Below are 12,407 nucleotides of genomic sequence, written 5' to 3'. Positions count from 1 at the left end.
TAGTGCATAGAACGAGCAAAGGATTTTAAATCTTATTCCTTTGGTATACGGAATAATGTTCGTTGGCATGTTAGTAATTATTTGTGAATGAGAACTATTAAATGAATACAATTTAAGTATTTTTATTTCCAAAGTAATAGAAAATAGGGTAAAATAACACCAATGTAGTTGGCATAATTTTGACAGTACCTTTTCTAATAGATGGATGTTATTATAGGGAACCTTTTAGCCTCTAATATTTTTAGTGAGAAATTGAGTTGTTGTGAAATAACCGATTAATAAAAATGTGTAAGGAAGCTTGTTAAAACAGCACACTGTCAAAACCGCTTCAAGCACTCTGTAGTCACATTAACAAGTCAAAGGTTTAAAATAATTGCAGTAACTACCTTTACGACGTATTAGACATTATGACCAACTTCAAAAAAGTGTCAATAATTTCGATTCTCCCTCGTTTTGTGTTCTGTTTTTATTTCGTTTTTTTCGCATTTTTTCTTATAAAGCTATAGAGCCAGCTCATAGATATGTTCGTAATTAGCTTGTAGACATTTTTAAAATAAAATAAGTTAATTAGTAGAACCTTTTTTTATTTTTTGTTTAAAAAAAATCGATATACAGAACTTATACGAATTAGGCCACAATGAACGCTTTAATTAATTACACGAAATAAAATTCAAATGCATGTTAAAATTCACGCTCAAAACCTTATTAAAACAAAACCTTTGCACCAAACCCCTTCAATAAAATTAACTAGAAGAACCCAAATGGGTATAACAGTTTCAACTTTAAAGGTCTCTTGTAAAAATAACATTCCTTATATTTTGTAAAGTCTGCTTTGTGGTCGCCAGACGGTTCAGCTTATATTTTCTTTGCCCGACGTTAACTTTGAATGTATGCTATTGTAATGCTTGTAATATTTAGATTAAATTTAATAACGTAATAAGTCTTAAAAATGATACGAATAAGTAATTTAGAATAATTTAGGTCAATAATTCATTGTATCAAAAAAATTCGCAAAGACAATTAACAATTCAATACAGCTTAGTATATCTGGCTTGTTAAAACAATTAAACCAATATGAAGGAAAATACCTAATGCTACGTATTCCAGTGCACCATACTAATTTCTACAACGCCTCTTTCACCGTAAAAGCCGTTCAACTGTGGAATGACTTACCTACTAGCATTAGGAAAGCACAAACGCTACACTCTTTTAAAAATATGGTTAAGTGTCACTATTTGCAAACCTGTTAATTACTTTTATTATTATTTATTGTCATATTTTTTTCTTGCTTGTTTTTTTTTTACTGTTTATTTTCATGTGTTTTTTTCCCCTTTTGGTTTATTTCTCTTGTTTTTTTAGAATTTTTTTTTAATCATAATTTTGTTGTTGTCTTTTATTTTATTATGTGATGTCCTTTTTTTATTTCTATTGTGTACATAATCTACCTTAATTTTCTTTTTTTTTCCCAATACTTTGGTTGCTCGGGTTGCTTGGAAGAAATTGCTTGAAGCAATAAAGCCGCCCTTTGCATCAAATGTCCTGTCTGTGTGTGTGAAATTTGTATTTGTTTTGTATGCAATAAAGATTATAAATAAATAAATAAAATAAATAAGGAATTTACGGATCGATAAGAATTTGGAGACGATAATATTATTAATCTTGAAAACAAACACTAACATGAAGAGAGTAAAATACATATACAGTCAATAACAAGAAGGGTAAAGTCGCGGGAATAAACCTAGTTATAGAAAAAGCTACATTCCAAGTGTTCTCGGTAAAAGCTTTAAATAAGAACTGAAATGTAGTTGAAACTAACTGTAAACATACTTCAATTGGCTTCGTTGCAAGAATCATTTGTATCTACAAGTATAAAATAATTGCTCGTATTTTTCCAACTTCCATTTCCAGAAATTTCTCGAACGTGAGCATCATTTTTTGTTATTTCATACTTAGAAAACAATTAGTAGAAAAATCAATAGTTAGCGCATTGAATTTCAGCTACATCGTCTAATTTCCATTAAATTACTAGAAGTTTGGTAAGATATTATATTGCATAGGATTTAAGAGCATATAAATTACTTTTTACCGTCTCCGTCCTTTAAAGGACATTTGCAAGATACCTTGTAAAACTTCATAACACATTTATAACTAAACCAAAGAGACAGTCAGAGATAAGAGATATCATTACTATAATTCTTGCGACAAAAATGTCGTTTCATAATTGGAGATATAAATACACCTTTTAAGACTGTTAAGGATAGAAAATGAAAGCTCAAGGGGCGGCTCCTTAATTACAAACGCAAGAAAACTATGCTAGCACCTAATGATTCTCGCCATGCTTTTCTAATTGTTCCCATTCGAGTATTCTTTTCAACGTGAGGAATATATTCGAGAGTAACCTATTAACTAAAACCTTATCTTCTCTTCTGTGCTAGATGTTACCTACCTCTTTAGAATGTTTCTGGCACCTCTAATACTGCTGCATGCAGATTGAGAGAAGAACGATTCTTCTCTAAATAATTGACCTACCTGAAAGACTCCAAAAATATTTTTGCTTTACCAAAATATGACGATTCCTTAGGTAAGCAATTTAATTATTTCTTCTATAATCTTCTGTTAAGTTGAGTAGTAAGACGTATTTTTCGTTCGTTAGAATGATTATTGAAAGTTATTTTGCCTTACTCATTGAAACAGTGGCTCCCCCAAATAAATAAAACGTATATTATCTCCATTTCTAGTTACCCAATAAATTCTTCTCAAAGTCAAATCTGCCCTCGCAATAAAAAGCCTATTGATTTTTATACAAGACATTACGGCACTTTTATCTTCAGCACATAAAGTCGACGCTGCTATGCAGATAAGGCCGAAAATCGCGTGTCTCGATCGTTAGTGTCGTTATCTAGCTACAACCGAGCTGTAACAGTCGAACTTATTGGTTACGCACGCAAAACACGGCCATAAATACAATTTGGATAGTTCCGATACTATTGATAGCTTGCTGTATTGTAGCTTGCTGTAGTATATATTTTATATTACTCGGTGTTTATTGCGTTGAATGGCGAGATTATTTCAAATATTTTCGCGATAACGTTGTAATTAACGTATCATTTTGTAGAATAAATGTATGATAACCAATATGTAAATTATTTTGGAAATATTCTGTCTGCTTCAATTCAGGCAAAACTATCGCGTCTATTGTATTTGTAAAGGCAAATACAGCAAGTTCAAACACAGGAATTGTTAAGAAGTTAGCGGGCCATCTTCCGGCTTCATCATTAGACGAATTTCGTACGAATATTCCATTGTATTGTTACCTGTATGCTCAATTGTCTGTTTCACGTTAAAATGACGAAATTATGGACTCTTTTTATAAGGGCCGTATTAGTAATAAATATACTAACATTAAATTCATAAATCTAAATTAAGTAACCACAGGGAACAAAAAATATAACCAATACTTTCAGCCCCATAATTGAATTACAGATACCTTAAAGAAAAAATATTTCACTTCTGTTCTTTCAAGATATTAAAGAAAGTTATTTTTCATAATGTTTTTTTTTTTCACTCTACCCACTCGTTTTGTAACTGCTAAAGAAATTGAATAAACTCGAAAGAAAGAAATAGTGTATCTGAAATTTCAACTCATTTTAATTATCTATTCTGTAGTTGTTTTTATTTGAGTTCTAAAGGCAAAAGGCAGAATTTTGCAGAAACAGCAACTTCTCATAATTATTCATTTTTTTCCTTTTGTAACATTTATATTAATATCAAGAGAAGCAAATAATTTTAGATTTAATTTGGAATAAAGTTCAGACATAATTACGGGATTAATCCATTGTTGCAAGAATGCATCAAAATAATTTTATATTTGTTAGGCAATAAGGATCAAATTTGAATGCATTACGATTGATAGTATTCAGTTTCCTTGAGTTCTCGAAGTTTCTAGAAACTTATAACTTACTTATATTGGCATAGAGTGTGTCCAGAAATTTCTTGAACGTGAGCATCATTTTTTGTTATTTCATACTTAGAAAACAATTAGAATTTTTAAATTGAAAATCATGTTATATTACTTAAGAAATAAGGCTCAGAATTGTATACATTACGTAATTCGGATCAATTAGCAAAAGGAGTAATGATGAGAAGTTTTTAGCACCACATTGATCTGCTATTTTATTCTTTCTCCATACTGTTATTACAAGAACTCAGACTGTAAATTAATTATTAGAGATTTTAATTTTAATAAATTGTAGTGTTAAAACTATCTTTCTTTCTCTCTCTTTCTTCAATTAGTTTCCTTGTGTTCTAGAAGCTTCTTAAAACTTACCAACAACATCCAGTCTTGCTGTGGCCATGTAATGAGGAAACGTGTGTGCGTTCTGTATTACTTCGCAGCTGTAGTTACCACTGAGATTGGGCGTTACTCGTATTAACACTACGTGGGTTTCGTTTGAATTTAACCTCTGAAACAACAGAAATATGGTTGAGAATCTTCTTGGGATATTGGAAATGTATTAATAAGAATCTTCTTTGGTACAGTGACCGGAGTAAAGTTGTTCAAGACAACGATCTATGTTGTTGCTATTGCAGCAGAGTAGGTATTGTAGATCTTGGTAGACTGACTAGCAAGCAAACGAGCGACATGCGTTTGCCTTAGCTTTATTTGCAAATTGCATTTAAAATTATAACAAACTAGCTTTCCGCCTGCGGCCTCGCCCGCGTTTTCAAAGAAAAACCCGCATAGTTCCCGTTCCCTTTCTAATGGTGAAAGAATTTTTGAAATCGGTCCAGTAGTTTATGCGTGAAAACCATACATACCTACATACATACATAATTACAAACCTTTCCTCTTTATAATATTAGTATAGATGATATTTTATCTATTTAAATATAATGATTTGTTGAGAAATATACATTATATTTTTGACCTTTTATTTGCTACAACTCAAACAACAAAACAAACCTCTTCAATTCTATTTCAATTAATTAAATCAAATGCAAAATTATCCACAACCAGCACATTTATCTATATTTTAAACATTAACTCCAAATTGAAGTGGCTTGTTTTGTTTAAAACTATGGACACGTATTCAAAGGCACTTACATCAACCTTTATCCCATTTACAGGTAGCACTCGAGTCGTAGGCGATTCAAGGGGCGAGTATCTGTAGAACTCTTGCGAGCCCCTGTACCACTTAACCGAATAGATTTCACTCTCGTGTAGACGATACAAGCAGGCCATAGTAACGTTTCTTCCTCTCTGAACGACGCGAGGCGTGATGTGGAGTTCCGTGGTACGGAGGCCGCCGGCTTCTGTGGACAAAGAGATTTTTGGTATAGCTAAATTAGGAGTTTATAATTGGATATGTTCTAAAGTTTTTAGGTTTTGCAAAGTTCAGACGGATATTGTGCCTACGCCCAGGGCCTGGGATTTTTATGAGTCAAATAAATTGCATTATTTTGTGGGTAGGTACCTAGTTATCAAGTACTTATCAGGACATAAATAAGATTTACTTATACTGGGACAATTTAATGTTTTTTTTTTATATTTAAATGACTAGTCTCCTTGTAAACTGAATTATATTAAGGACCATTAAAACTTTCCGGAACAAAGGAATTATTCAACATAAGATACACAAAGTTGTCCACTATAAACTTCATGACGATAACACTAAAACGGGCATATAACAAAGTTTTCAGTTACGCAACGCGAGAGCAGATAAGCGGCCATTTTGACAACTAACAATAAAATTCCCCATGTTTGACATTAGAAATAAACTGGAAAATCCAGTAGGTACCGAGGTTAGACATTTGGCAGAGTGGAATCCAGAGTTTCTGCTACTTGGAAACTTTGTCTCCAATATATTGGTATGATGCCAATGTATCGATATAAAATTATTTTTGCAACTCCAAAGTTATTTGGGTCGCAACTTTGAGCATTTGCGAACTTCGCCGATCCGAATGTAAATAATGATTTGCGAAATTTATGTTAAAAATTTATTAGCGTTACGCTGCAGTGAGTGGCTATAATTTTATGCAAGTATTTTAATGTTTAAAATTCGTTGAAATATGTCCGTAGAAAAAACAAAACGTTAACAATCAATAATTATTATCATGTTGTTTTATTAATGACTAGATTCCGCCCACGACTTTGTACGTGCATCCCCGTTTTTCCCCGTTCCCGCAAGAATTTCGGGAAAACCTTTCTGACGCCTACGTTATGACATCTATCTGCATGTCAAATTTCAGCCCGATACGTCCAGTGGTTTGGGCTTTGCATTGATAGATCACTATATCAGTCACCTTTGAGTTTTATATATAAAGACAAGCTACTCCGCGCGGTTTCACCCCCGTAGCTCCGCTCCTGTTAGCGTAGCGTGATGATATATAGCCTATAACCTTCCTCAATAAATGGGCTATCTAACACCGAAAGAATTTTTCAAATCGGACCAGTAATTCCCGAGATTAGCGCGTTCAAACAAACAAACAAACTGTTCAGCTTTATAATATTAGTATAGATTTAGTATGTTGTATCTCATACGAGGTACTTATAGCAAAAATAAATAAAACACTATTCCTGAATAATTAAAACCAAACTAACAACGTTATCAATTTATAAGTAAATATTAATGGTCGCATTGTAAACTCTTACGTCCATATTTTAACACGAATATTATATAGATTTGACCCATTTTCCTCCATCTAGATAAAAATCAAAAAGGTCAACAGATAGCCATACAATGTTATCTCAAAAAATCTCATTAATCCCTAAAAATTAAAACAACCTCTCGATTCTCATCACAAACGAATTTATTGATATAACAAAAGAGGCGTTTTCAAAGGGGTTCGCTTTTCCTTGGAAATTTCTGCCTACCCACTTCCACTAATTAATTTTTATACGAATCTTGTTAAAGTTCGATTTTTGATGAAATGTGGGTATATTGATTGGAACGGTTTTGAGGAATAATATTAAATTATTAAGCTATTGCATAGCTTCTATCGCGGGCCTTGAGCGCGGGGACAGAATCGAGAAATTCCGTAACGAAAAAACCTCACGCTCCCCACTCCGACGGGCGGGGGTGTGGCTTGAAGGCATAGCACGCAATAGCTCTACCGCGGCAGTCCCCGAGTGCCACACGTCGTTTTTTATTTCTGTTATAAGTTATAACAGTCTATTTATTCAATAACAATTAGTAAAATACTAGTATTTCACTCGGCTCTACCTGGATCGATCAAAACAAAAAAACAAAAACATGGCTAATTAAGTGAAAAATACTTTGTCTTTTCTTTATATTTTCAAAGTTTATGAGGTACAAACTTCCTTCTAAATACAAACATGTAAGTTTGTTTTACTGATGCAGCAGAAAGTTGATATTATGCAAACAATTTTAAACATCTATTTCGTTCTTCCACTATTCTCTGGTTTAGAGCCCCTGACTTTATCATCAAAAGCCGAGGTGCTTACCACTGAGCTATCCCTACTCTCAGAGATATATTACATAGTACTGTTGTACTCATAAGTCATACCATATATATACATTATACTAAAAGTGCATCAGGATACGATCGATTTAGTATAATATTACCAATTGGACCTTCCGTTGTAATGTTCCAGTTCCAAACAAAGCATTTATCATTGATAGCTAGATTTCTTGAGCCTTCTACTATAAATGCAGAAGTTAGTTGAATGGATATCTGTTACTCTTTTACGATATTACGCTGATTAGATATTATGAAAAAATATCAGCACTTGTAAATTTACAACTATTAATTATTAATCTATGCTTGTAAGTTATACGTAGAATCTATACTATTATTATAAAGCTGAAGAGTTTGTTTTTTTGTTTGAACGCGCTAATCTCGGGAACTTGAAAAATTATTTCGGTGTTAGATAGCTCATTTATCGGGGAAGGCTATAGGCTATATATCATCACGCTACGACCAACAGGAGTGGAGCCACGGGGGTGAAACCACGCGGAGCAGCTAGTGTGATAAGAAAGAATATGAGCAACTCGAGTGAATTGAGAGGTTGAATTGAGAGGTTATCTTTCGTTTTAGTAGAGAAGAAAATGTCCACTATTGTAGAGAACGATTCTAACGAATTGATATGAAACGCGATTTGGTCATTAGTTTATTTAAGTTCTAGACATGAATTTATTTTTCTATTATAGCGTAGGTACGTTAAGATACTTTTAGAAAGAAAGAAAGAAAGAAAGAAACTCTTAGCACGTTTAATTCTTGGTCGTTTTTATTCTTCAATTTTTTCTTTAAGTTTTAGAAGGTACAATGCCTATATAGGGCTTCTCCTAAGCTAATAATAAATAATAATAAATAATAAATAAAAAGCCTAGATATCACCGACTGGCATACGTCCGAACATTTACTTTTAACTTTTTAAGGTAACAGAAATAAATACGTCTTCAACACTCTAAGAGCTTAAAATAATCGCATTTCAAATACAATTAAGTGGCTGTCCCTATAAATTATCACAATAAATCCTTAGATGACCAATAACCAGACGGAATATAACCAATACAGAGCTTATTGCGAACACCTGCTCAGTCCAAGTAATATCTCCAACTGTCTCGATTTTATATTTTCTTGTTTTTGTCGTGTGCTCCAAGTTGAAGTGTGAAGCGGTTATTAATACCGCCCGCGGCTTCGCCCGCTCTTCAGCTTTATAATATTAAAATAACTAGCTTACCGCCCGCGGCTTCGCCCGCTTTACAAGTGTAAAGCGTTTAGTTTGTTGGCAATTTATTTATTTAAAATCACTAGTTTAATAAGACTAATTAGGTTATAAGGAGTATTATGCGCTCAATTTCGTGATTTTATTTTGCTAACCGAAAATGTAAAGAAAATCTGTTTACGGGAAGTAAGTTGTACATTTTATAAAAAACAGAAGGATATTTTGACTGGGCAACGAAAAGATATGAAGATGCACCTAGAAGGTACAGAAAAAAATCATTACGTTGATAATGGTACAATATTGCAGGGCAATTATTTTGTTAACGCATATTTAATTTATTTAAGTACTACCGGTCCGCCCCGGCTTCGCCCGTGGTACATATTCACGTTTTCTCTACATAAGAACCATCCTCTTACTTCAAGGAATATAATAAAAAAAGAATTAAAGAAATCGGTTCAGCTGTTCTAAAGTTATGCGCTTACCAACACATTTTGGGATTCATTTTTATATTATAGAAAATATGAGAGTAAGAAAAATATAATATTATGTTAAATTCGCACTAGATCAAACGTCCGGATAAAATTTACGATCAAACTGTGCTATTCAATATTCCCTTTTAACAAAAATAAAAGAACACAGGTGACAGTATTAAGCTTTCGGTTTTTATACGCAAATAAAATATGCCTCCATTTTACGAGCTTTTCTTTTATTTCAATATACTAAAAAAAATATAACATAGGTAAGTGTTAAAAACTGCAATCAAAAATGTAATTTACTGTTTATTTAAAATAGTAATCCGATGATAATTGTAAATTAAATCGTTAGGTATTTACTTTTGATATGCGGATATCATTATTTAGAATTTCAAAAAGTAATACTTACTGTATTTTGTCGACTCAAAAGCACTTCTAACGAAGTGTAGTTGAATATTAGTTTTGAGTTTGAGTTAGAATATTACTTTTTTTAAATTAAGTAACTTCATATTAAAATAATGCCATATTAAAAATAAAAATTTCACAAGTTCCAATAGTATACATTGTTCCAATAATTAACTACTAAGTTGTTATTCTCCGTTACCGCGCCTGACTTGACCGTCCGAGTCGGATTGTTATATCCCTTCCGAGAATAATTCAACAATCTTATTGGTTTATACCTTTTATTGTGTCTCGTACTTGGTATGTCACTCAATTTGGAATATGAGCTGTGGACGATAATAGATTTTATTTTAAAGCAAAATAGAATAAGAAATATAAATTGACTGTGTTGAGGCTAATTTTGTGCTCTTTATAGCTTTTATCAATACTTGTCACATATTGTAATATTACTAACGGTTGTGACTTCGTCTGCTTATAAAACATTGGGCTAGTAAATTATTTTGGGATAAACTTACAGATAAATATTATACCTAGATACTATTATAGGTAGTATTATAATGAAACTAAAGAGTTTATTTGTTTCTTTCTTTAACAGGAGATGGAACTACTGGACCGATTAAAAAAAAATTCTTCGGTCATGAGAGAAGGCGGAGCGAATCGCTAGACGAAAAGATTTTGTTAAATAAAAGAGCCAATGGTACATCTATCTACATCCATACTAATATTATAAATGCGAAAGTAACTCTGTCTGTCTGTTACTCAATCACGCCTTAACTACTGAACCAATTTGCATGAAATTTGGTATAGAGATATTTTGACACCCGAGAAAGGACATAGGATAGGTTTCATCCCGGAAATCCTACGGGAATGGGAACTATGCGGGTTTTTCTTTGACTGCTCGGGCGATGCCGCGGGTGGAAAGCTAGTAACTAATAATATTAGCTTTAAAAACTTATCTCAATATGAAATATCCATCTCAGAGATCAGCAGATAATATACATATATACAGAAGGAAAGACAAAAATATAATACATAATATAAATTTCGTTTAAAATAACTGTTAACTAAACATATAATCAAATTTAGTATAAAAATATACAAAACCCTTTATCATCGTTCAACAATCTCGAACTGTACAAAGGCATACAAAATATCTAAGCCTAGAACAAATTACTTTACGTCGAACGCCGGTGTTCCCATACTCTAATCGTTAACTATGTTATAGAAATACCTTTTAGTACTGCGGCGGTCGAGCGATTTTATTAACGAGTACTTTGACAATTAATGCAAATGGGCAAGTTGAATGCAGTTTTACTGGAATATGTCTGGAATATTCCACGATTTTGGAACGTTATATTATAGATAGTGGATTCGCTCAGATAGGATGGACATGACTTGGTATTGTTATATCTTTTAACCTACTAGCTCCTAGTCCCGGGTATACATTTTTTTATTAAGTAACAAACTAAAACCATTTTATTGATTGTTCATTTGTGTTAAAATCCTTTTACCCGTTAAGTAAAAAGTGGTGTAGGTTAAAAGTGATGTGTTTTATGATACTTTTTAATGTAATGACTAACATAGATGGTGCACTACCTAATAAAGGCCAGAGACTTGATAAAAGTTATTATCTTTTTTGTTGTTTACGTAATTTAGGTTCAGGTAGGTAATGTGCTGACACAATGTTCTTACACTATGACCTAACGATTTTTACGACCGATTTTTATTTTTACGATTATGCATTTGTAATCCGAAAATAATCCATAAAGGTAACAAAGTATAAGCTACGTTTATAGCTGTTCGTAAGCTGTTACTAAAGGCGCACTTGCTATAAAATTTAGTTAAAATGTCAAAGTGTAACGCTCCAGAGCTGTCACCGGGTAAAACTAATATACCTACAGTGCGGCAGTCGCGCGAAAAATAAATTCGCTAACAACGATAAATATATTTACGTTGCCTGGTTTGTTATTTTGAACTGAAATTGAAAGGTGAAACTCAATCTGTGAAATATATTCCGTGTAAAAATTATTAGAATGTATGTCAATGTTTGGATACGCTATTTTTTAGTGAGGTAAAGTGGCCGCCAGATACACCGATTGCTATGTTGATAGTTTATAATTTACTACAAAAAATGTGCTAACATATTTTGTAGTATATTTTGTAGTATTATCATAAAATATTTGAGCCGATCCGGCGTTATTAGATACTTACATCAATCCAACATAATATTATTTATAAAATATAGTCAGAATCGGTGTACATACTTAAAAAAAATACCGGCCAAATTGATAACTTCCTCCTTTTTTGAAGTCGGTTAAAATAGCTAAGAGTATATCAGCATACATATTTGATAGAATAACAAAAGAACCGAATTACTTAGCCTGTTTTACGTTTAATATATTCTCTTCTATCTTTGATAGAAGATATTGTATTAGTGAAATATCTCAAAAACAATACTTCTACGGGATATTATGTTTCATTGATTATCTTTAATTATTAAAATACGTGCGTATCATGAATTATGCGATTAGATAATTAAAAATTAAAAGCAACTTTTTAATATGAAATAACTAACTGATTCCCTGGTATTTCAGCTTTTACTCTATGCGTAAATGGGTATAATTTCTGCGTAATTTACAAGAACACCCACGCTTATTTGTTTAACTCAACAAGATCCACCTTTAGCGAGTGTGTTTTTGTTTGAGATTCAAGTGAATTTTATAGCGAATATTAAATATGGATTAACGCTTTGTGAGCGCGAATTATTTTTAGGTAGGTGTTTATTTGTGTGTGAAATAGCTGGTTAGTTGGAGCTCATGATTTTACTCGTTGGTGTTCAAATT

General features: G+C 32.3%; 1 protein-coding gene across 1 annotated transcript in view; it reads right to left on the bottom strand.

Moving 5' to 3' along the window:
* LOC123695027 overlaps positions 1-12,407 on the bottom strand; it is a 63,827-nt gene that overhangs the window by 21,151 nt on the left and 30,269 nt on the right. The window contains exons 2-3 of the mRNA XM_045640711.1: positions 5,105-5,313; positions 4,328-4,463 (exon numbers count right to left, since the gene is read on the bottom strand). Coding sequence (XP_045496667.1) covers positions 4,328-4,463; positions 5,105-5,313 — 345 coding nt within the window. The remainder of the gene's footprint in view (positions 1-4,327; positions 4,464-5,104; positions 5,314-12,407) is intronic.

Source organism: Colias croceus, chromosome 10, assembly GCF_905220415.1.
Source record: "Colias croceus chromosome 10, ilColCroc2.1".
Classification (NCBI taxonomy): Eukaryota; Metazoa; Arthropoda; class Insecta; order Lepidoptera; family Pieridae; genus Colias; species Colias croceus.
This window is presented reverse-complemented; position numbering and strand designations above follow the sequence as displayed.